We start from the raw sequence: 25566 nt of genomic DNA, 5'->3' as shown, positions 1-25566 counted from the left end.
TATAGATATGCGTATTATATAAATATTATACAGATTACAGCTACACGTAGAGATAGTTATCTCTCTGCCTATAGATGTTTGGAGAAATAGAACAGTAGGACCACAGACACATATGTTCACACATCGCCCTATATCATCCTATTGCTCCTGTCTCTCCAGAGAATCCCAAGGCAAATCCCCTTGTTTACCTATGACAAGGCCAAATGCAGACCCTCCAAATTCCTACTCTGCTGCCTCAGAAGTGATCTGCCAAAGTGCGGGTCCCCTCTGACCCATCAGCACGCGATGCCTGTTAACCAAACTTTGGTTAAGCCCCTGTCACTCCCCGCAGCACCCTGGACGTAGGTGCTCCGAGCGAGCCCGCAGACAGCCCCTCCAGGGAACAGGCCGGCCCCAGGGGCACACCCTCTGATCCGCTGTCCTATCACGCATCCCCCCACACACACACCTAGCTCTCACCGGCCTTGTGCACTTGTTCACACAGCAATGGCTTTGTGCCTAAGTCCTGAGAGGCTTGCAGACCTCGTGATCGGATCGCTCACTCCCTTTCCTCTCCCTTGTCCTTTTGAATACAGGCTCTTCTGACCGAACCCAGATCTGTGTTTCATTCACAGCTGCAGGAAGGCTTTGGATTTTCTTTCTAGGAGCCGTAGGGAGCCCTGGGAGGCCGTTGACGCATCAGGGCTACCTGAGAGGTGCGAGCTGGTGGCCAAGCTGGGAAGTCGTAGATTCAAGCTGTGTTTTAGGGGATGAGTGGGTAGACCATGAGTTCGAGGCAGGTCTCTGGAGGTCCCCGAAACCTCCAGCACCATAAATTCCAAGAGTGTCACAGTGTGGGGCTGTAACAGCCAAGGAAGGTGGCTCAGCATCCAGAGGAGCAGAGTAAGCTGGGGATGGAGGGTGCAAAGTGAGGTCATTCATCAGGAAGGCTTAAACCACAGAGCATCAGACTAGGGAAACTGAGGCACGGGGCCGTGCAGCCACCCATCAGGGGCTGACCAGCACATCTATGGCAGAGTCAGGCTCTGAACCCAGGTTCCCTGCCTCCCAGCCCCAGCTGGTCCCACTCTTGTCCCTGCTTCCTGTGGAACTGGGATTCGAATGACCCCTGGGTTTGAGCAGGGGGATGGGAGTGAGGGCATTCTGAGTGGAGAGAACAGAAGATAAGGTGCAGGGCCTGGAGCAGGGAAAGTAAGATGCCGGAAGTGGATAATAATAGCAACTAGCATTATCAGGCCCTCCCTACCTGCCAGACACTTCTCTAACCACTGGCAGGTGTTATCTTCTTTTTCACTCCTCCCTCCAAGGTAAGAACTCATCTCCACTCTACAGAGAAGTAAACTGAGGCCCAGAGAAGCAACGTGAGGCCTCAGAAGCAGTGCAGAGCCCTCTCCCCTCTGTCTGGGGACCTGGGCTGAGAGAGGGCAGTTCCTAGCCTCTGCCCCTTCGCAGCCCCCACCCAGGCCCAAGACAGGAAGACAGTGGCCAGGACAGCCCTGCTAGAGGATGGGGGAGGGGCCAGGCCAAACCACGGACAGGATTTCTCAGAATTTACAGTAGAGGGAGGGGAGGGGCGGGGAATAGAGGCTGGGGGAGCCCCCAGGGCCCGCAGCAGTGGGGAAAGAGGGGGCAATGGGGGGCCCACACCTGTGGCCTTATGGGAGGGGGGCCCCTCTCCTCCATCCTCCCACATCTTTGAGCCTCCAGCCCAGGGGGTAGGGGCCACATAAGGGGAACCTTGAGGGGACCCCTGCACACCCAGGCTCTAGCACAAGTGTGCATGCGTGTGCTACACTCAGGTCCCGAGCACACACATGCACACTTGGGCCAGAACGTGTGAATGTGCACGTGTATGTGAGTCATCCCTCCCCAGACAGGCCCAGGCATTTCACCTCAGTCCCCTAGGCACCCCACAAGGCCAGGGCAACAGGGATGCCTCCCCAAAGCCCCCTGAGGGTCATGTGTCCAGGCCGGGGTCCACTGGAGGCACCCACTCCCACATCCCCTCTGCTTGCTTCATGGGTCCCTGATCTTTCTTTCTCCCCAGATGACCCTGTGTCCTCCATCCTCCATCCTCCGGGCACAGGCAGGCTCACTGGCATTGTTTTAAATTGAGGTGATATTCACACAACACAAAATTCACCATTTTACAGTGACCAGTTGAGTGGTATTTGGTGCATTCACAAGGTGGGGCAACCGCCACCTGACATTTTCATCTCCCCAAAGGAAACCCCATACCAAGTACACAGACTCTACTAGCTCTCCACTCCCAGCCCCTCCCGGCCACCAATTGCTCTCTATCTCTATGGATTTGCCTATTCTGGATATTTCGTATGAAGGGAATCACATAACATGTGGCCTTTGGGCACTGGCTCCTTTCACTCATGTTTTCTAGGACTCAGTTCAGATATCCTCAGAGGGAGCTTCCTTGCCCACCCCCCTAGTCCCTGACTGCCCCCACCTCCTGCTCTCAGCTCACAGCCCTTAGCAGCATCTGAAGCAACCTATACATCTCATTCATACTCATTCACTCAGAGTTTTTCCATCTCCTTCTCAAAAGGGCAGGCACCAAAGGGCAAGGAATTGCTTTCAATCTCTCTGGAAAGTCCTGAATGGATGGATGGATGGATGGATGGATGGATGGATGGATGGATGAATGGATGTATGAATGAATCACCCATATGACATTCTCCTTCTTCCTTGTCTCCCTCTACCCCATAGCATGGTCCCTGCTTCCTTGTCAAATGTCGACTCAATTAGACAGCCTTTATCATCCACCTACTGTGTGACAGGCCCCATCCCAAATACCAGGGTTCCTGTGGTGAACACAACAGAGAAGCTCCCATCCCCATGCTGTTTTTGTCCTCCAGGAGGGACAGGCCATCACACCTGATGACACAGGATTGAACTGCACTCTAAGCTGTCATTAGAAGAATCAACTGTTCCTATCTGATTCGCTCATTCATTGAGTACCTACTATCGTAGGGTCAACGTAAATAACCAGAAGCACATTAGAGCAGGTGTTCAGCGAAAGCCTTTCCTGAGAAAGCAGCATGTGAGCAAAGACCTGAAGATGGAAAAAGAGAATCATTCAAAGACGCAGGAAAAAGCACTATTGCAGAGGGAACAGCAAGTGCCAAGATCTGAGCGGAAAAGGACTTCACAGGAGAGAAAGCTGGCGGTGAGGCCGGCGCAGTGATGAGGGGTGAGATGGCCCATTCTCCACCACATGCACGTTAGGCAAAGCATGTAATGCTCCAAGCCTCGTTTCCCCATCTGCTAATGAGGATAATAACAATGAGGCCTTTTGCAGAGGGCAGGCGAGACAAAATTCAAGGCGTCCAGGAAATGAGCCTACTTGTCCTGGGTGACAGATTCCTGGGATCATGGTTATTGAGGGGCAGGTGTAAACCTCTACCTCCTTCTCACCCCCTGGCCTTGCAGGGCCGTCCTCCCCACTGTCGCCAGCTAGAGCCATCTTATCTCCAGATTAACCCCAGCTCTTCTGGTTTACCTGAGCACACCACCCCACCTCAGCTATTCCTGGTCACTTCCTTGCTGACCTCCCCCACCTCAGCGGCCCTTCACCTTTCCTGTGTCCCTCACATGCACCCAACAGCCTGTCCTCCCATGTCTGTCCAAAGTGGCTATGGTGGAAGACAGCATGATTCCTCCTCATAGAGCAGCTTTACCCGCTTGCTCCTCAGGCCTCAGAAAGGGTCAGAATCGGGGATGGGATGAGCATCTTGGTTCCAAGGGAAGGCAGCATATGGCTGCCCGTGGGGAGATGAGCCACACTGACACTGTGGTCAGTCACCCCCTTTCTCAGACAGTGAGCCACCTCCCCTGTGCTAATGTGGTGGGTTTATTTATTTTCACTCAGCCTCACACGCCACAGGATGGAGTGGGGTGGGAGGAGGGACAGTTACAGCAGAAATACATTCAGAAACTCCCCGGCACCCCCATCTCACTTATAGAAAAAGCCACGACCCACAGTCCCTGCATAAGCAGCCCACTCACCTCCTGTCCTCACCTCCTTCCTCTCAACCCCTTGCTCATTCTTTCTTCACCCCCACAGGCCTCCTCCATGCTTCTCCAACTCATGAGGCAGAGTCCTGTCCCAGGACCTTCGCATGGACTGTTCTCTCTTGCCTAGGCAGTGATCTTCCTCCAATACATGCACAGCTCACTTAAGCCTCTGCTCAAATGTCACCTTCTCTGCAAGAGAAGGGACATAACCTCCCTATTTCAACTATTATAACGCACCCACTGCCACCTCTCCTAAGTCATCTGCCTCTTTTCTCTCCATGACACACAGCACCAAGGATTCTACTTGCTTCTTTATTGATCTATCTCCCCAACTAGGCTGCCAGCACCATGGAGGCAGGAACCACATGTTTTGTTCACTGCTCTTTCCTGTGCCTTAAACATGGTATATGATCAAGAAATATTTGCTAAATGAGTAAATTAATTTTTTTAAAGTAGGCTCCACATCCAGCGTGGAACCCAACGTGGGACTTGAACCCTGAGAGTAAGACCTGAGCTGAGATGAGCTGAGTTGTATGCTTAACCAACTGAGCCACCCAAGTGCCCCGAGTAAATTAATTTTTGAATGAATGAATGAATGAATGATTGTTATGGTTTAGCCCCGAGGCCCCTGATGACCAAAACAAAAACTGAAATATGGTTACAATCTCCATGGAGATAAACAATCCAATTCCCAGAGGAAAGCCCTGTGCCAAGCCACATATGTACTTCTTCTCACTTAAACTCTATAAGAAGCCTCTGCAGGGTGAGTATATTCAGAATCTCCATTTACAGATAAGCTAGGGAGGCCCAATGATGTGCCTGAGACCGCCCAGACAGGACAGGATACTGCCCAGCTCCCAAAGCCATCTGCTCACCACTACACCATCTTCTCCATAACTGGTCTATTGTTAAGAATCACCTAGGTCCTAGCAAAAAGCATAGATTCCAACATTTTCCAGATTCCTGGAAAGTCTGATGCAGGAGGTCTATAACTAAACAAGCACCTCTAGGTGATTCTTCTGATCAAGAAAGTTTGAATAATGGCACTTCATACAACAGAATGAGACAGAAACAGAAAGAGGCTGGTCTAAATACTTAAATGTGAAAAGCAAAACTTAAAAACATTTCTAGGAACATTTAAGAAACTATGCCCATGACCTTGAGACATGGAAGGATTCTTTAACGAGACAAAAACATACAAACCACTAGAAAAGGTTGATACATTTGAATACATCCCATTTTCCAACTCTTGTTGAAATAAAATACTCCGGGAATAAAACGAAAAGACAAGTCAGGTGAAAAAGTCTGTGATGTTCCTATGTGACCTGGAAAATATGAAGAGCTTTGAGAAATCAATAGGAAAAAGGTTAAATATCTTGACAGAACAGGCAATTCATAGAAGAAGGAATCCAAGTGGCCAATAGATTTTGGCAAAGATGTTCAACAGAGGAATGTAGTTTAAACCATTTTACACCCTCCAATCCATGATTCTATTCCTGGGGATACACCCCATCAGCACACTATGGCCAACCAGCCAAATCTGGCCACACCTGTTTTGAGAAATAAAGTTTTATTAGAACACAGCTACACTCACTCATTTACATATTGTCTATGGCTGTTTTCAAGCTACAAAGACAGAGCTCAAAAAAAATTAAAATAAAATAAAATTTAAAAAGAAGACAGAGCTCAGTAGACACAACAGTGGCTGTCTGGCCCACAAAGACAAAAGTATCTACTCTCTGGTCATACAGGAAAATTTGCCAACCTCTGCTCTGGATCGATGCTTCTTAAACTTTAATGTGCATGTGGGTCTTCTGGGGGTTGAATGCATTAAAATGTAGGTTCTGATTCTGCTGTTCTGGGAGGGGCCTGAGGGTCTACGTCTCCAGCGGGTTCCCAGGCGAAGCTGGGCTGCTGGTCCATGGACCATGATTTGAGTAGGAAGGATCCAGGTAACACAGATGTCAGCCATGATGTGTCTGTGAATCCTTGATAGACAAGACAGGGAAACGTGTTGTCATCAGCATCTTCAATTCCTTTCATTTCTATCCCCAGCAATCACCAACCAAGCAGACAGAATCTTTCATTCAAGGTGTGCTGTACCCATTCTACGTGGATCAGACATACCTGAAGCAGGAAGGGAATTTCACACTCATAGCCAAAAAGATCTCACTAGCCTTCGAGGATGGGTGTCAAGGGACATAATGTGGTTGTACAGTGTCCTAAAATTTGGCCAAGTCAACCATGAGTGTGATAAACACAACCTGCGGGGCCCATGGATCACCAGGGGTGGCACTAACGGTCTTATAGCAGCAGCTCCCTGGAAGCCACATGGAAGGTTACCAGCTGCCCACTGTGCCTCAGAGGGCAGAGGCCACCCCTGTGGTCCCAGAGTCTATCACAGGAGAATGTGATCAACACGACCTGGGTGAATGTTCTACATGTTTATGCAAGTTTCCTCTTGTAAACTCTTCAGTCTGGAGCACCATTTGTCTCACCCAGGTTTTGTTTGACACAAAGTGGAAGCTGAAATATATATTTGTTGAAAAGAATATATATTTGATGAATGAAGATATGTCATATTCACTTCCAAGAGTCACCATATATAAATAGCATTGACAAAAAAAAAAAGCCAGATCAGAGCAAATGGAAAGAATATTAAAGAATGAGAGGATATTCCCCCTGAAGAGAGCACTACTCTGGGGATGGGAACATGAGAGCTTTCTAAAAAGCAAAGAAAGGGAGAGAAGTTAACATTTGTTGTGTATAAAGTGCTATGCACACAATAAATGAGATTTAATCTTCTCAAACTATCTGCGGTGTGTGTGGTGTTCTCTCCTTTGGAGAGGAGGAAACAGGTTTCTACCATGCCAGCTACTTCTGAACAGAGGGAGGGAAGGGGGAGGGTGCAAAGGAGTTCCAAGTGGCCCCTTGTGGCAAGAACAAGATCATAGTGGAAGTGTGGAGGAAGCAGGTTTTGACTCTAGAGAAGGAGTAGCGATGAGTTTTAGAGGAAACGAGTTCTCCATTCCTAGAGTATTCAAGTAGAGACTAGATGAGCACCCATCAAGAGATTCTAGGGGTCCCTCCTAATGTGGAAAGTCTATGATTTGCTTTAGGCAGATTCTTCTCTGGACTTTTCCAACTGGGGCTGGAAGGTTAAAAGGAACCTGAATGATCCAAGGGTGGCCAGTCCCTGCTCCTGTGCCCACAGGACATGAGCAAGCTGGTCCCGGACACCTCAGACACCAACCGGGTGGCACTGTCAAGAGGAAGCACCAAGCCACCCACATCTCAGCAATGGGGTGCCACACAGCCACCCCAACCTCCTTCCTCCCTCTCCCTTGAGCATTTTTTAATATCCCTCTGGTGAGAGCCGGAGCTTCATTAAAGGCCTTTGTGCAGGATTAGCCACAGCTGTGTGGCACCTTTGCGTTTGAGGTTAGCTCCTCTGCACCCCCAGTCTCCACCCTCCCAGCTATGAGCACTGGCTGGGGAGAAACAGGCCAGAACCTCTTCCTCCAGGAAGCCCTCCTTCCTGCTTCCCCAGAACACTCTTGGGAGATAGGAATCTCCAAGCCAAAATCAAAGGCATTGGATATATCCCCCACCTGCTGTGTCCAAGGGCAATGACTGAGTTAGCAGCACATCTCCTCAGAAGGGCAGTGCTGGCCAAGCCTCCCGGCTACACCTGTGACCAGCAAGATGGGGGTTCCTAATAAGGTGCTTGTTCTCTGCTCCCACTGGAAGATCAAGCACTCAGGGTGGGGGTGGGAGATGACCTTGCCTAGTCCCAGTCTGGAACCAGAACTAAGGAATAAGCAGGTAGAAAGGGGCTGGACAGTGATGTGTGGTTTTGCCATGCTGCCCACTAGGCGCAGGGCTCCTGGTTGGCACACATCTGTGTATCCGTGACTCTGGTAAACCCATAATGACCATGAACTGCCAGCCCCTAAGGCTGCTGGGGGATGTGCTAGAGGCCCAGTGACCCAGCTGGTCAGGGGCATCCAGTGCTGAGAGACTGTATCAGCCCAGAGTGCTCCTTCTCACCCAGTTCTCCCCACAATCAAAGTTGGGGGAGTTTTATCCAGAATTAATAAAAACTCTGACTTTTTTTCTTTAAAAAAGTGGTATCTAAAGGAGGAACTGGGGAGGGACAGTCTTTGATGACCTCTGGGGCTCCAGGGTCCCTTCTCCTGTCCATCCAGGAGTATGTGTGCTGGGCTGGGAAACCCTCAGAGACGGTGCGCGGCCAGGGAAAGAGAATAAATGGACTCCCACCCCCACCCCACCCCCGATATTGCTGACCTGTTCCAGTGGTTCAAGACCCTGACCCAAGACCCAGAGGAAGCATCTGAACTGGGTAAGTCTGACTCCCAAACTAGCTGGTAAGCAGGCTCCCAAGGAGAGCCTAAGACACATGGATTCGACACCCTGAGACATCCCCTCCTCCTTCAGCAGGACCTTCAGTGTATGTCTCTCCCCAAGGCCCCACCACTACTGCCAGAATAGGAACCCCGAAGCCGGGAGGGAGTCTTCACACTTGTCACTAAGCTGAGCATAGGGGGAGGGTCCAAAGATTATGAGTGGGGGGGCAGATAAATTGTAAAACTAAATGGGTGAGAGAATGAATGGATGAACAGATGGGCACGTGAATGAGCAACTAAATGAATAAATGAAGAAAAGAAGGGTGGATGGATGAAAGTCAGGGAGAGAGGAGGGTGGGAGAGAAGAAGGAAGGAGGGAAGGAAGGAAGGAAGGAAGGAAGGAAGGAAGGAAGGAAGGAAGGAAGGAAGGAGCAGACTACCCAAAGCATATATTTTAGGCAGATGGGAACCAGAGTATGATCCAAGAGGAAACCCCATCCCCTCCTCCCAGAGGCCTAGACACTGAAAAGTAGACTCTCCCCGCAAAGGCCCTTGTCTGGAAGCTGAGGCGCAAGCCACTCATCTTCCCCAGACAAACCCATACTCAATCCCAACACCACCTTGCAGGCCTGGCCCTGCCCAGGGGAAGCTCTCAGAGGGGGCCCCGGCCATCCCCCCATCCTGGAGGTGCTCTGCCCGAGGTTTGGGACTTGATGCGCAGTTTGTGGGGCAAGGAGGGCTGAGGCAGGCCCTCAGGATGGTTCCCTGGGACAGGATAGGCCACCCCGGGAGGAAGCTCCATCAGATCTGCAGTGGGTGTTAGCAACACATCTGAGGGCCCAGAGGCCTGGCAACCAGAGGCCATGGGTGACCACAGCTCCCAGAAAGGCCTGAGCTCCGGCCTGGCCCCTCCATGTCCATCCAGGAGGTGATAGCTGAAGAAGGCAGCTGGGAGGGCAGCCTGCAAAGCCATGTCCGTTCTCTTGGGGTTGGAAGGAACAGGGTCCTGGGGGCACCTGGGGGAATTGGCCAGACCAGTCCACTTGTGAGCCACCAGGCGGCCCCGGCATCCTGGAACCCCAGTGTCCAGAGTGCATGGTCTCAAAAGGCAGCCATGGGAGCCGGGGAGGGAGGGGAGTGGCTCAGCCCTAGAGCGGGAGTCTCCAGTCCAGGGGGGCTCCCACAGCAGCGCCTGCAGAGGCAGGGTCCGGGAGCCTGCAGCAGAGGGCAGAAGGCCAAAGCGATGCCTGAGCGCCCACAGCTCAGCCCTGAGCAGAGCGTTCTCCTCCAGCAGCGAGGCCAGCTTGCCCTCAAGGGCCGCATCGTTGAGGCGTCGCTTCTCCCGGGATCTCTTGGCCGCTTCATTGTTCTTCCTACGCTTCTCCCAGTAAACCGTGTCCTTCTTCTCTTCGGGCATGAACTCCCGCTGCCGCCGCACAGTCGGGCCCCTACCCCGCATGCCACGCAGGGTCTTACTGCCACCCTGAGCTACAACTGGGAGGCTGGAGAGACCCACGTCCATGGCCACCTGGGGGACCTGGGGAACAGGAGAGAGGTCTTGGACAAGAGGCAGGAGGCTGACCTGGATGACTGTCCCTCTAATTTATCCTGTGATCCCACGGGTCACTGATGGGGGAGGACACAGGTAGAGTGGGAACCAGGCTGGAGACCAGGATGGAGGCCGAGAGAGATATAATGGAAAGGGAAACTAGTGGGATGGTTTGGTCCCTGATGGAGCAGCAGGGGAGGCTGCCAGAGAAGCCACGTAGCTGGAAAAGGCTTAAAAACAAACCACAATGTTTACAGAGAGCTAGCAGGGCACCATATTCTCAGGAGGATGCAGGCTCCTTTCCCAGGGTTCTTACCGCTGAGAAGGTCAGTTGACTAGCCAAGCGTTCAAGTCAATCTGAGTTCCAGGCTAAGTTCCTTGGGGATTCACAGGGAGATAGAAAGAAGGCTGAACCTAGAAAGAGAGAAAGAATGTGTGTCCATGGAGTTAAGCTGAGCCAAGCTGGGGGTCAGAAAATAAGCCACTACTCATCAGAACTGGGCCTAGGTTGTGTCCCAAAAATCTCCTCAACATGTGGCCAGAATTTTACATCTGCCCAACCATCCACCCACCTACCCATGCATTTATAAGGTGATCTATTCATCTGTCCACTCACTCAACTGTCCATTTGTCCATCCTGTTACTCAACCAACTCACCATCCATCCATTTATCCACTTAGCCACTCATCCTCTTATTTGTCCATCCATCCACTCATTCAAACATTCATCTATCCCCCCATCCAATTGTAGAATCATCTATACGTCTACCACACACATGCTCATCCATCCAATTGTCCATTAGGTCACTGATAGATTCATTTTTTTAAATAATATTGTGCCTACAAGTAACAAAAGAAAAAAATAGACAAATTGGGCCCCATTAAAAAATCTTAAAATTTGTACATCAAAAGATACTGCCCATAAAGTAAAAAAACACCCACAGAATGAGAGAAAATATTTGTAAATCATACGTCTGGTAAGGGATTAATATCCCAGAACCTACAGAGAATTCCTACAACTCAGTAACAAACAAACAACCTGATTCAAAATGGTCAGAGAGCTGGAATAGATATTTCTCAAAAGAAGATACTCTAATGGTCCATAAGCAGACAAGACGCTCAACGTCACTGATCATTACAGAAATGCAAATCAAAACTACGATGAGATACCATATCATATCCATCGGTGGCTACCATCAAAACAAAACAAAACAAAAGATAGGAGGTGTTGGCCGGGAAGTGAAGAAATCAGAACCCCCGTGCACTATTGGTGGGAATGTAAAATGGCACAGCCATTGTGGAAAACAGTATGGTGTTTCCCCCAAAAAATTAAGAATAGAATTACCCTATGATCCAGCACTTCCACCTCTGGGTGCATACCCAAGAAAATTCAAAGCAGGATCCCAAAGAAATATTTGTCCATCTATATTCACAGTAGCATTATCCATGATAACCAAGAGGTGGAAGCAACCCAAATGTCCATTGACAGATGAGTCAATAAGCAGACTCGGATCCATCCGTACAATAGAATATGATTCAGCCTTAAAAAGGAAAGCCATTCTGGGGCTCCTGGGGCTCAGTTGATTGAGCATCTGCCTTCGGCTTGGGTCATGATCCCAGGGTCAACACAGGATTGAGCCCCGCGTCAGGCTGCCTGCTCAGTGGGGAGCCTGCTTCTCCCTCCATGCCCCCCTCCTCCTTGTGCTCTCTCTCTTTCTCATGCTCTGTCTCTTAAATAAATAAAACCTTAAAAAAAAAAAAGGAAGTCCATTCTGAAACCTGCTACAACCTGGATGGACCTCAGTGAAATAAGCCAGACACAAAAAACAAACGCTGTAAGATGGCACTCATAAGAGGTACTTAGAGTAGTCAAAATCATAAAGACATGGGACGCCTGAGTGGCTCAGCGGTTGAGCTCTTGCCTTCAGCTCCAGTCATGATCCCAGTCCTGGGATCAAGTCCCACATTAGGTTCCCTACATGGAGCCTGCTTCTCCCTCTACCTGTGTCTCTGCCTCTCTCTGTGTGTCTCTCATGAATAAATAAATAAAATATTTTTTTAAAAAATCATAAAAACATAAAGTAGAACGCTGGGTGCCAGAGGGCTGAGAAAAGAGGAAATGGGGAGTTATGATCGAATGGGTAGAGTTTCTGGTTTACGAGTGTATAGCGGATGGATGGTAGTGATGGTTGCACAACAATGAGAATGTATTTAATATCCCTGAACTGTATATTTAAAAATGGTTAAGACAGTAAATCTTATGTGCATTTTACCACAATAAAAAAATTTTAATACTACCACTAATATGACTTTACTGAGTGCCAGGCATCTTGCCATCCATAAATTAACTCACTGGTCTCACCCCTTCCATCCTGAACTCGTCCCTTCCTTCAACTATCCAAAAAGTATCCCCGCTATGTGTCAGCCAGCCTTTCACAAATCCATTCATCTGTATATTCAACCATGGGTCCATCCATCCACCCAACCAGTGAAAAAGCAACCCATGAGGACTTGCCATGCACCTAGTTTTGAAGAACCAGAACGGTGAATGACAGAGGTGGAAAAAATAATCAAAATCATGAGACTCCCAGCTCCTAGGGTTGGGTGCCTGAAAGGATGCCCAGGGTCCCAGGGATGCTCCAAGAACAGGGGAACATGTCCTTAGCATCAGCCCAGTTTCTCCTACTGGCTTTCCTGAAAATTCTAGTCCAGGGTCTGGGCTCCATTAACTTCCTTAGTTTCCTGAGCCTAAAGATCTCCTTACCTTCTGTGATCCTGATATGAAACAGGTTGAGAGAAAAAGAGAAACCCCAGAGCAAGTCATGGGGGTTTTCCTGAGAAGTCAAAATGGGCTCCAAGAAAGAGTAGACATTGAGATCTGGCATCCTAGTTCAGAAAAATCTATGACTGACCCTCATGAGGGCAGGTATATGTCTTTTTTTTTTTTTTTTTTTTTTTTTTTTTTTTTTTTTTTTTTTTTTTTGCCTAAAACTGTATCTCTGGTGCCAAGTATTGGGCATATAGACAGTAAGTGGTAAATAAACATTGTTGAATGAATGAATGAACAGATAAATGAAAACAGAACTTTGTTCACAAATAGAAAATATTTGGCCCTCCTAAAATAAGACAAAATCAGAGAAGGAGGCCAAGTATAAGAGACTCTTAACCATAGAAACCAACTGAGGGTTGCTGGAGGGGAAGTAGGTGGAGGGGATGGGGTAACTGAGTGATGGGCATAAAGGAGGTTGATGTGATGAGCACAAAGTGCAATTGACAAATCACTGAAGTCTACCTTTGAAACTGATGAAGGAAGGAAGGAAGGAAGGAAGGAAGGAAGGAAGGAAGGAAGGAAGGAAGGAAGGAAAGAAGGAAAAATTTGGCCCTCCTGTTAACTGTCAATAGAAAACCATGAAGCCTACCACATTTTCCTTTTTGCTTTGGCCACCAGGAAGCTTAGCACTCAGTTTCAAGATAAACTAATGGCTTTCTTGATTGGGAAAGGAGTTTTTCTTCTCCAATGTTATTATTTTAAATTTAGTCTTTTGCTCTGTGCTAACAGCACTTGGCTTTTGAGTCTATGGCTGCATAAGATCATTCAGATCACATATGAAAGAGGATTGAGGCATAAATCATCAAAAAAAAAAAAAAAACAACATTCCTCAGAACTCTGACCATGATTCTAAGTCCACAATTCCCAAAATACGTTGTCAGGAACCCCAGTGCCAAAGGTGCTCTGCCAAAGAAAAAAAAAGATACAAAGCATTTAAGAAATACTGCATATCTTATTCCTTATATGAGAATCATTAAAGGCTCTGAATAGTCCTGAAAAAAAGGAAACCATATTTAACCTTTGCTTGATTTAAAGGTTCTCAATTTTTCTTTTTTACCCACGAAATACTTACTTTACAAAACACCTTGGGACATATATTTATTCATCCATACAACATAGTACCAGGTCCTACAATGGCTACTGGGGCAACAGAGGAAAATCAAACAGCCCCCTGTCTTCACAAAGCCTCATGGTAAAGGTGAGTGAGATGATAATGGAAAAAATTAAGAAAACACTAAGAGAGGGTCTGTTATCTGCCCAAGTCACACAGTAAGTTAGTGGCAGTACAAAGATTTGGACCCAATCTGTCTAATGTGTGGGTCTGCGTGCTTACAGCTCCAAGGGGATGCTATGTCGGGCAATCGAGGCGAGGCCTGGAGACAAAAGCCTTTGTGGGGCTCTGCAGTCACCTGAGTGGCCAAGAAGTCCTAGTCACCAGAGGAACTCCCATGCCAGTGCCTGGGACCCCCTATGAGAACTCCTGGTTACTGGGGGGACTTCAGCACCAAGACCCAAGACCTTGTCTGAAGCCCAACAGGCTTCTGGGGCCAGCTCCCCAACTGCTGGTGCTTACGGCCATGGGAGGCAGCCCCACACTGGCCCACGTTGCACAAGCTAGAGAAGCATCAGCGGTCCGTGGACCCTGATCTACTAGAGCCAGGTGGGGAGCCCTAGGTTTGCACCTGCCTATGGCTCATACCCGGACTGTGTTCCCGGCAGCCAGACCCACTAACACATCCTTGTTCAGGAGGCCACGTTCACTGACCCCTTTCAGATGTCTGAAGCCACCACACCTCCTAGCAGGAGCATATCATCCTGCTCAGAGAAGAAAACCGAGGCTCAGGAGCTTACCTGGCTGACCTGGGGATACTCAGCAATTTCACACTCCTTCCCATCCTTTCCTCCCAACCTGGTGAGGGCCACCACCAATTCGAGCTCCAGAGCCACTACTGACACCCCTGGCATCCTCCTCCCCTGGCCCCACTCACCCACCCCCCGCTGATTCCCCATCCACACATGCACGCACCCCCTCCACACTCCCCACAGCCCAGGCTGCAGCTCAGGCATTTCCTATCCTACCTGAGCCCCACCCGCCTGCACCCTGCTCCCTTCATTTTTTTTTTAATTTTTTTTTTTTATTATTTATTTATGATAGTCATACAGAGAGAGAGAGAGAGAGGCAGAGACATAGGCAGAGGGAGAAGCAGGCTCCATGCACCGGGAGCCCGACGTGGGATTCGATCCCAGGTCTCCAGGATCGCGCCCTGGGCCAAAGGCAGGCGCCAAACCGCTGCGCCACCCAGGGATCCCACCCTGCTCCCTTCAAATCCATCAGCAGCCCAGAGGAGGCTTTTCAAAACCCCACTTATCCTCAGCTTGGAAACCTCTGGTGTGTACTTATGAAAATGCAAGCACCTTAGGCTCCTGAACACAGTGCTCATGCACACCTCAGTTTACCCTGTTTGCCATCCCACGGTCGAAAGACACTGCATGAATGTTTCTTTAGAATGAACCAATAAATGCATGAATGAGTATTTGAAAAAAAGTTAATGAGTAAAATGCAAGTGAATGAATGAGTAAGCAGATGAAGTAATGCTTGAGGGTCAGGGGCCCTGAAAGTGGGGTACAATAAGCCTAAATGAATCCTCTCTCCCCCTTCAAGGGCTGGGTGTGGGCCTTCCACTGCCCAGACAGCTCATATGAGCCCTAACCAAAACAAGCCCCTGGATAGGCTCTCACCCAGGGTCCCTTGTCCCTCCAGTCACAGCATTCTCTTGCCGCCCACCTGGCCCTGTATGGGGGGCCTCAGAAGGTGTCCTGATCACCATTTCAACTTCAAGGATGCTGACAAGAGCCCAGGAATTGATGTGCACCAGCATGGAGCACATCCCAGGGCCCTGGGGCCAGCGTCTGAAGGCACCATCCCGGCTCAGGGAGAGAGGATGGAAGAGAAGGGCAGGCAAGCCCAGAGACAACTGGACCAGGGGCCAGATGAGCTAGAGATGGAGGAAATGAAGCCCAGGGGTCCTTTAAGACCAAGTCAAAACCAGCAGATGCCCAAAGAAGACAGTGTGGGCTGGCGGTCAGGTAGAGGAGGGACGGGGGCTCTTGCGCCAAAACCAGTGGAGTAGCTGAAGGCAAGTCTCACTGTCCAGCTCCCTTCCTGAGTCCCCACCTCCCTGTGGCTTGGCCTGAGCTCCCCTTAACCACCATCCCCACCTCCACAGGAACCCAAAGGGAGATGGGGCAGTAGATAGCTCAGCTGCCTGAATTTATTTAGAGAAGATACAGCGAGGCCTGGGCCAGGCCGGGCCTTCCTGTGGTCACTGAGGAAGCACTCATGGAAGGTAGTGAGTCAGGGCACTCCTTGTGCAACAGCCTGCCAGAGCAGCAAACAAAGAAACTGGAAAAGGGTCTCCTGGAGAGAGACCGGCCCCAGGCAGTCCCACCCCAGCCCCCTCAGCCTCCACAGCCTCCCGACCGGTGGCGGCAAACAAAGCTCTGCTTGGTCTTCTGGAGTGATGGGGCTCTCGTTTACTGTAAGTCAAGCCACTGTCAGGCTGCATGAGCGCTCAGGATCAAGGCTTTCCTGCGATGGAGCTACTACTACCCACCTTCACCAGACCTTTCCCTGTTTGAATTCATTCTCTCTGCCCGTGAAAAACTCCTCCTCCCTTTGGCCCCTAAATGCTCTGGGAATTTGATGGATTGACGCTCACATCCCCCCAGCCTCCGACTCTGGTCTGCTTCCCTCAAAGGAAAGCAGCTGTGTTGGTTGAGTACCTACTGTGTGCCAGGCACGGAACAGTGTCTCGCTTTTCACTTACCACCACTCAGAGAACAAAATTCGGTCATTACCCTCATTTGACAGATGAAAAGACAGAGGATCTGAGAAGTCAAGTGACTGAGCTGCCTGGGTCAGCACTACCTGAATACAGGTGAACGGGCTCCACAGCTCACATCTTTCTAATGCACCAGGTTACACCTTCCTGGCTTTCCCTGCTCCTTCCACCAAAGACACAGTTTTGAGTTCATTTAGCACCTGTGACAGGTTGAGATCAGTGTCCACAGAGGGAAAAGGGATCCAAAAACCACACAGCTAACAATGGGACAGGGCTGAAATGAGCCCCCAAGCCACCAGGATGATGCAATGGATGACAGAGTTAAGACCTTCAGTCTGCTTGAACTGGGTTCAAATCCTTCCTCCTAGCTAAGTGTGTTTGGGCACATCACATCACCTCTATGAGCTTCCAATGCCTCATCTAAAATGAGGACAATAATAAAAAAATAAAATAAAATAAAATAAAATAAAATGAAATGAGGATAATAGTTGTACCTACTTCATTGGTTATATAAAGAATAAATGAGATCCTAGGTATTAAAAGCTGGTACATATAACAGTAAACCATCCACCTGGCTACTTCTTATTTAATGGTAGTGGGGGGTGGTATTAGAAGTCTCTCCCACTAGGCTTCCACTGAGCTGCCTCCATGGTTATTAATGTTGAAAATACCTGTAAGAACCTCAGAGACCACTCAACACACTGTATCAGTTTACAGATAACAAAACTGGATTTCCTTTCAAGATGGTGGACCAAGTGCACACTGAGGCCTTCACATTCCTCCCCAAACACTTAGAAATGACAGGAAAATACTAACTTGAATGAGGGACCAAAGAAAAAGTGCCTTATGACAAAGGTGTGCCCACCCTTGTAAATACGGGGCCCCTACTACATGAGATCAAAAGCACACATTCTCCAGAGACTCTGACCCAGGAGAAATATCCTGAGGAGATGAGGAATTCATGAAGTTCCCACAAAGTCTCCAACTGGGAGAATTTACATCAGAGGAAACAGAGTATTGGCACAATCTGAAAGGAGTTTTGCAATGAATAGATTGAGAGACTCAAAAAGATAAAGGATGGAACAATGGATGCCTGGGTGGCTCAGTGGTTGAGCACCTGCCTTTGGCTCAGGGCATGATCCTGGGGTCCTGGGATCGAATCCCGCATCAGGAAGCCTGCTTCTCCCTCTGTCTATGTCTCTGCCTCTCTGTGTGTGTGTGTCTCTCATGAATAAATAAATAAAATCTTTAAAAAAAATTTTAAAAAGGACAGAACAATGGCCATAAAACAAGAATAGGAGGTTATGAAACAAAAACGGGTAGATTTTAAAAAATCACAGCTCAGATATGAAAAATATAGTTTCTAGAAAACAAAGGAAATGAGTTCTCTACCAGAAGGGGAAAACAAAACCCGGAACTGGCAAGGACTTGCCAAGGTCACACGGGATTTTAGTGGTAGAAATGGAATCAGAACATGGAGCCCAGATTTTAGAGGACCAGAGCTAAGGCCAAACTCAGGAGCTGAGCCTTGGGGCCATTTATGGAAACACTCTTCAGGGGTGTCCTGTGATTCCTTCCCCCTGCTTTCTTGGGGTTTTTTTTTTCTTTTTTCCCTTGTATTTTAACATTGCCACTGAGCTGGACTTTATAGCTCCTCCCTAATGAAGAACAGAGCTTCCATCCCCTGACTGGTCAGGGTGGGACAATGGGTATGGAGAAATGGCCACCATTCTCCTCCAAAATTAAAATTCAGTATTACTCAGCCATCGGAAAGGATGAATATTTACCATTTACATTGACGTGGATGGAACTGGAGGGTAGTATGCTGAGTGAAATAAGTCAACCGGAGGACAATCATCATACGGTTTCACTCAGACGTGGAATATAAGAAATGGTGAAAGGGATTAGGAAGGAAAGGAAAAGGAGGGGAACTGAGTGGGAAAAATTAGAGAGAGAGACAAACCATGAGGGACTTCTAACTCTGGAAAACAAGCAAAGGATTGTGGAAGGGGAGGTGGGCGGGGAGATGAGATAACTGGGTGACGGGCACTGAGGAGGGCACTTGAGGGGATGAGCACTGAGTGATACTATGTTGGCAAATTTAATTTAAATTTTAAAATTTGAATTTGAACGTCAAGAAAGGAGTTCACTGAGTCAAACTGAGAGAAGCAGCCAATACTGGCCATGGGATGCTGGACTGATAACATCTCTGAGCCTCAGATTCCTCAGCACTAAAACGGGCTCAAGGGTCCATGTCGCGTGCAGATGTTTTGAGAATTAAATAGAAGGTTGTATGTACAAGACACCTGGCATATCCAGGTGGTCTCACATGGAACACCTCCCTAGGGTGCTCAGCAATGCTCTTTTTTGAGTCCGTAGAAACCCCAGATGAGGACAGAGCTGCAGTCACTTGGGCCACCAACAGAGGAGACAAATTTAAAACTTTGAAAGAACAAAAAAAAAGGTGAGAAAAAAAAGATGAATCAAAGGAGAGAGGGTAGGCTGACTTACAAATCCTCCACCTACGTGGTCAGAGGACAGCCCACAATCTTTCCCTTTACTCTGCGCCATGAAGGGAACTAAAAATGACCACAAACTCTCCAGTGGGTGTAAGCCTTCTTAATACTCACAGGCAAGAGATGACATTTGCGTGGCCGATGCACATCTGGAAAAACTGTTCACCTCCTTCCCTAACAAAATAAATACTCATTTATTTTCAACTACACAATGAGACACCAGTTATTTTTGTTTTTCTGGCTGAAATAGGTAAGATTTAAAAACAATAAAACCCAGTGCTAGCACGGATGCAGTGAGATGGGCACTTGTGTCCCTAGAAGGTGAACGTGTATATTGCTTCCTGGCAAAGCAACTAAGCAATATGAAACAAAGTTGGACTCGCTCCCTGTTTGAGGAAAGAAGATGTCACTTCTCTCCCACTTGGATCATTGCTCCAGCCATCTCCCTATTCTGGCCTCAGGAGCCCCGGTGTCCCTCCTCAAACACGCCATTCCAGCCACTCAGAGACTCTTTTGCTTCCTGAAAAAGTGCTCTCTCGCCTCCACACACTATTTCTTCTGTCTTAAACATTCTTCCACGTGTCTCCCCTCTTCCCCAGCCAAATCCTACTCATCCCTCAGGACTTCACTTGGATATCACCTCCTATAACAAGCCCTCCCTCTAGGCTAGACCAGGAGCCCCTTCTGGGCTTCCAGCATTCTGAGGTGGTCACCGCATCACCATCAGTGATCACTCTGGGTCTGTGTCCCTCCACCCCCACCCCATCCGCAGATTCCCCAGAATAGGTACTTGATAAATACAGGAGTGAAATATTTGAAAGAGAGGGTGTGCTCCACGTGGTCCCAGAAGGTTGAGGCAGGACCACAGATTGGGGGATAACCGTGCAGGCTGGAGCCTGCATCTAAAATTTTCTAGGGGTGCTTAGTCGGTTGGGGGGTGTCCAACTCAAGTCATAATCTCAGAGTCGTGAGATTGAGGCCCTCCCACCCCACTCATGAGGTCTCTTACTCTCTCTCTTAAAATAATGATGATGATGATAATGAATTTTCTAAAAATTCCTGCTTACTAACCCAGCAGAAGCTGCCTTGAGAGGTGATGAGCTGCCCATCACAAGAGGTGTGCAAGCAGGGGGCTGGAAACCACTCCTCTTGTTCTCCGATTCCTCCATTCCTCCTTGCCCAGATTCAGGGGCCAGGGATGAAGAAGACGCCCTCCTCCCTACGTTGTTCCACGTGGCTTTCTTCTGACGCTGAAGACTGCCCAAGGAGGTCTATGGACCCACAGAGGCTGTTCCCACGGAGCTGGTACAGCCCAGCCCATTCCTCAGAAAGCCCGCAGAGTCCCAAGAGGCTACACTCTCACGGGGTTTGGGGAGCCTGATGGAGCCTTGGGGCCCTCTCACTCTGAGAAAACCCCTGCCTCATAAAAGCCCCAGTGAAACCGACCTCTAAAACCGAGAACCCTCTGTGGGAACTCAGATTTCAAGGGGAAAATGCAAGGCACTCTGGGACTGCAGCGGGCCCTACCCCTCCCCGCAGCCCCCTCCCGGGGCCCTTGGAGAGGCCGGAAGCCGTTGGTACTTCTGTGCCCAACCCACAAGCCCAGCTAGAGTCCCAGATCCAGGACCAGACTGAGAGGCAGGAAGAGGGTGGGGCAGGCATCAGGGTATCTGCCGTCTGTGCTGTGATCATGACACACTGCATGACCTTAGACAAAGGGCAGCTGCCCCATGAGCCTCAGTCTTTTCACTGTCGAATGGGTACAAGGTTGGTGCCTGGGTTGGTAAGTAACCCGGGTAAACGCTTAGTCCCAAAACATAGCAGGTGTTTTATTCCTGAACTCTCTGAGCTTCCGGGAGGTCCCTGGGGCTCCTGGGGTCTGATCCAGTGTCACCCACGAGTGTCAGCTCAATGGAAGTCGACCTTCTGAAACTGATGAGGAACAAAACTCATCTCGGGGTATTTTAAGTCCTCAGCTCCCGGCTGCAAAGATCCCTCAGGCTCCACGGCCCCCTCTATCCAGCCCAAACCAGAACAACCCCCAATATGAGAAGAGCCTTGGGAGCCCAGGCAGGCTGGATGCCTGGCAGAAGGCCCCCTGACCAGCCTGGAAAGGGTGTCACCAGGAAAGGGTGAGGGCACCTGACCCCAATCACCACCCAGACAGTTCAGAGGCACCCCATGTCCAGCTAACTCCAGGACCCAGCCGATCCCTGCTCTCACTCAGGCCCTAGGTCTCTCTTCCGGGCACCTGAGTCCCTAAATGTCCCCAAAGTTGTCTAGACACCATCGAGACCCATGGGGCCCAACCCACACATCTGCCAATCCTGCTCCAAGCCTCGTGGCTGTGACTCCTCTCACTCACTCTGCTCCAGCCACACGGGGTCTCCCCTCTGCTCTCCCAACACTCCAGGCACGGTCCTGCCTCCCGACTTTGCACAGTCTCTTCACACCTCCTGGAATGCTGTTCCCCCAGATACTCACGCAGGGTCCCTTCCTCACCATCCCCAGGTCTCTCCTCCTCAGGAGGATCTGTCCTGACCCCTATGGGCTAGATCACCACCCCCATACACATACACCCTTCATTTCCTCTCCTTCCTATCCCCCTTTGTGTTTATCCAGGGCACTTGCCACACCCTGACCTTTTCATTACTGACTGTGGCAGTCCCTCTGCTGCTAGAATGCTGGCCCCTCAGTGCCTAGAACAGCACCTGGCACACAGTAGGTGCTTAATTGCTCCTTGTTGAGTGGACGAATGAATGTATGTGGACAGTGTCAATTCTCACAACCTCCCTGGGGGTCAGGTTCTCCCCTTTCTGCCACGGAGGCTCAGGGAGCTCACAGGGCTGACCACACAGTCGCGGGCGGGTTTGGAAGCTGGGCAGCTGGACCCCAGAGTCCACCCTCCGGGGACCTGAGATACAGCCCGAGGTGTAGCAGGTCCCAGAGGCACCTTGACACCAGGACGCAGCTCCTGGCTTGGGATTCGGTGCCCATGGAGGCCCAGGGCCTCAGGCTCCTTCTTGTGAAATGGGCCCAAGGATGTGCCAAGAGAAAGACCTCCTGGCTCCGGGAGCCCTGCCCTCCACCCCAGCAGTGGCTGTCCCTCCTCCTGTCCCTCCTCCACTCTGTCTCTGGAACTGCGCTCAAAGAAGCATCCCACTTTCCCCACCCCAGCCCCAAGCCTGGAATACACCTTGTTCCCGGAGGCAGGCCAGAGCTGTGTCCCTGTGGCCTTCGGGTGGCAGGGCCTGGAACCCAGTGACTTCTCTGGGTTCTGAAACACCCACTGGCCTCGTCCAGGCCCTTTCTGGGTGCTTAGCTCTGCCTGTGCTAAGCACTTTACAGACACTATCTGCCAGAGGGATCTTTTCACCACACAGATTATGCCACTTTCCAGCTCAACACCCTCAGCAGGTGAAGACCGAGCTCCTTCGCACTACCTATGGAGCCCGCACGTGGTCCCCACGGGGCTGGTCCCCTCTGTGCTCCAACCACTGGGACTCACCACAGGGCCCTTGTACCTACAGTCCTGCTGCCTGGACCGCTCTTCCTCCTCTCTCCCTGGTTTCCTCATTCTCATCCTTTGACTGCAACTTCTCCGTGCTTCTTAGCATTGATTACCTAAGTAATTTCACATTTACTTGTGTAACTTATCGACTAAATCTCTCTTTCTCCCATGAGGTGTTTCTCCTCCCCAGTGTATCCCCCGCCCCAGGGCCTGGCACATAGTAGATGCTTGATAAATACTTGAATGAATGGTTGCACTGGATCCCATATCAACCCCAGGCTCCCATTCTACAGGTGAGGAGATGGAGGCTTGTTCCTGACTCCTCCCCCAGGCAGCCTCCTACCCCATGTCCAGCTCTGGGCCAGTGGTTCAGACATTTGTCAATGTTTAGGGATGTGTTTGGTTGTCATGACAAGGGGAGAGTGTTACTGACATCTGGTGGGTAGAGGCCAGGGATGCTGCTCAACACCCTGCAGCGCCCAGGACAAGCAATTATCCTGCCTCGAATGTCAGTGTGTGGTGGAGAAACCCTGCTTTAGAAGAAGTGCCCACACCCCAGCCCAATTGATGGAGACCGGCTAGGCCTGGGGCCGGGGACCGTGCAATCAGAATCAGTGCTAGCTGTGACACTAGGTCCCAGGATCGATTTCGCCTGGACTCAGCCCACTGTTTCGGCTGTAAACAAACAAAAAAAAAAAAAAAAAAAAAAAAAGGCACCATCAGAAGACACTAACCACAGCGTAAAAAGGCAACCCACGGGATGGAAGAAAATATCTGTAAATAATAGATCTGATAAGGGATTAATATCCAGAATATAGAGAGAATACCTACAACTCAGCAATAACAACCAAAAAAAAAGGCTCAAATAAAAATTGAGCAAAAGGCTTGAACAGACATTTCTCCAAAGAAGATAGAATCTAATTAGCCAATGAACCCATGACAAGAGGTTCAATATCACTAATCATTTGGGAAATGCACATGAGAACAATGCTGGCCCTCGGGCAGTGTGGGTTGGACCTCGCGGGTCCACTCATGCAAGGGTTTCTCTATAAACACCGTCCAGGACCGTAAATGCACTTTCTCTTCCTTATGATTTCCTGAACAACGTTGTCTTTTTCCTGGCTGACGTCGCTGTAAGAACACAGCCCACGATACAGGGAGCACACAAAGTCGGCGTTCATCACCACCGAGGCTGCCGGTCAACGGCGGGCTGATGGTAGGTTTTGGAGAGTCAAACATCGTATGTGGATTTCCCACTGGGGAGTGCGGGAGGTCCCACGCCCCCAATTCCCACATTCAAATGTCAGCCGTGCAGTGAGATACAGCCTCACACACATGAGGATGCTACTATCAAAAAAAACAAAAACAAAAAAACAAAACCAGACAATAACCAGCATTGGCAAGGACGGAGTGAAACCAGAATCTTCGCGCACTGTTGGTGGGAATACAAAATGGTGCAGCCCTTGGTTGCGGAACACAGTACGGGGGTTCCTCAAATACTTAAAAATGCAACCACCATACAATCCAACAGTTCCATCTGGGGGTCTAGGCCCAAGAGGATTGAAAGCAGAGACTCAAAGAGGTGTGGGCACACCCCCATGTTCGCACCAGCATGATTCACACAGGAGGTAAAGCGTGGAAGCAGCCCCCAGTGTCCATCGACGGGTGGATGGAGAAACCCAGTGTGCTCCATTGACACGATGGAACATTCCACCTAAAAAGGAAGGACGTCCTGATGCCTGCTACAACCTGTATGGACCCTGAGGACACCCGGCTTAGTGAAATAAGCCAGTCACAAAAGGACAAATGCTGTATAAATCCACTGATATGGGGTCCCCAGAGGAGTCAGAGACCTAGACAGAAGGTAGGTGGTGGGCACCAAGGGCTGAGGGAGGGGGAGGGGAGTTAGTATGTAATGGGGCCAGAGATTCAGTTTGGAAAGATGAGAAAGTTCTGGAGATGGATGATGGTGACAGCTGCACAACAATATGGATGTATTTAAAATCACTGAGCTGAAAAAATTAAATAAATAAAATAAAATAAAATCACTGAGCTGTATACCTAAAAAGGGTTAGAAGGGCAAATTTTATGTGTATTTTACCAAATTAAAAAAAATTTTTTTTTTGAAAAAAAAAAAGATGGGGAAACACCATGCAAGTGGTCATGTCTGGAGGACCCCAGACATGTCCAGCCCTCCAGGGCTCCCACCTCCCATAAGGTAAAATCCCAAGTCCTCCTCGAGGCTCAAAAGGCCCCATACAATCTGTCCCACCCCCTCCCTGCCCTCCTGCCTCCATGTCTCCCCTTTGTTCACTCCACATGGGCCACAAGGGCCTTCTTACTGTTCCTCCAACACACCTGGCCCAGTCCTGCCCCCAGGGCCTTTGCACGGGACATGCCCTCCCATTTCAACATCTGCATGGCCCATCCCCTCTCTCAATGTCCATGACCCTCTGTGCAGGACAGAGTTGTTGCACCCACCCAGTCCCCTCTAGGTCAGACTTGAAGTCTGGGGAACAAGCCCTGAGCTAGGCAGTGGGTGGTCTCTGAGACACAAACATCCAGGTGGTTTGCACCAGGTGAACCAGTGATTTCCACCCTCGGTGCCAACCATGGCTGGGTGCAGGGTGTCTCACCGGCTCTTCCCATCTGAGCAGGGCCCAGAGACTCCCAGGCACCTGCTGCCACCAGATGACGGGCACAAAGCAATTGTTCAATAAACATGTAGATAAAAGTGCATTGTGAAGAGACAGAGAAGAGAGAGAGACAGAGGAAAAGAAAGAGATTCAGAGAGAAGCAGAAAAGGCAGGAAGGGCAGAGAGGGAAGGAGAGAGGAAGGCCTGCAAAGAGAGAGAGAGAGAGAGCAGATTGCCACTAACCCACGAATTACAGCCCCACACATGACAGACCCCAGAGGTCTGTA

At 49.7% G+C, this 25566-nt stretch overlaps 1 protein-coding gene across 1 annotated transcript; it reads right to left on the bottom strand.

The window, feature by feature from the left end:
• Positions 1-9048: 9048 nt before the first annotated feature.
• Positions 9049-9918, bottom strand: NFILZ (NFIL3 like basic leucine zipper). Its single transcript, XM_072718864.1, has one exon. It carries the CDS (start codon positions 9916-9918, stop codon positions 9049-9051), a length of 870 nt encoding a protein of 289 aa, XP_072574965.1.
• Positions 9919-25566: the final 15648 nt, after the last annotated feature.

The sequence above is a fragment of the Vulpes vulpes genome, chromosome 9, assembly GCF_048418805.1.
Source record: "Vulpes vulpes isolate BD-2025 chromosome 9, VulVul3, whole genome shotgun sequence".
NCBI lineage: Eukaryota > Metazoa > Chordata > Mammalia > Carnivora > Canidae > Vulpes > Vulpes vulpes.
Note: the sequence above shows the minus strand (reverse complement) of the source record. Positions and strands in the feature narration are given on the sequence as shown.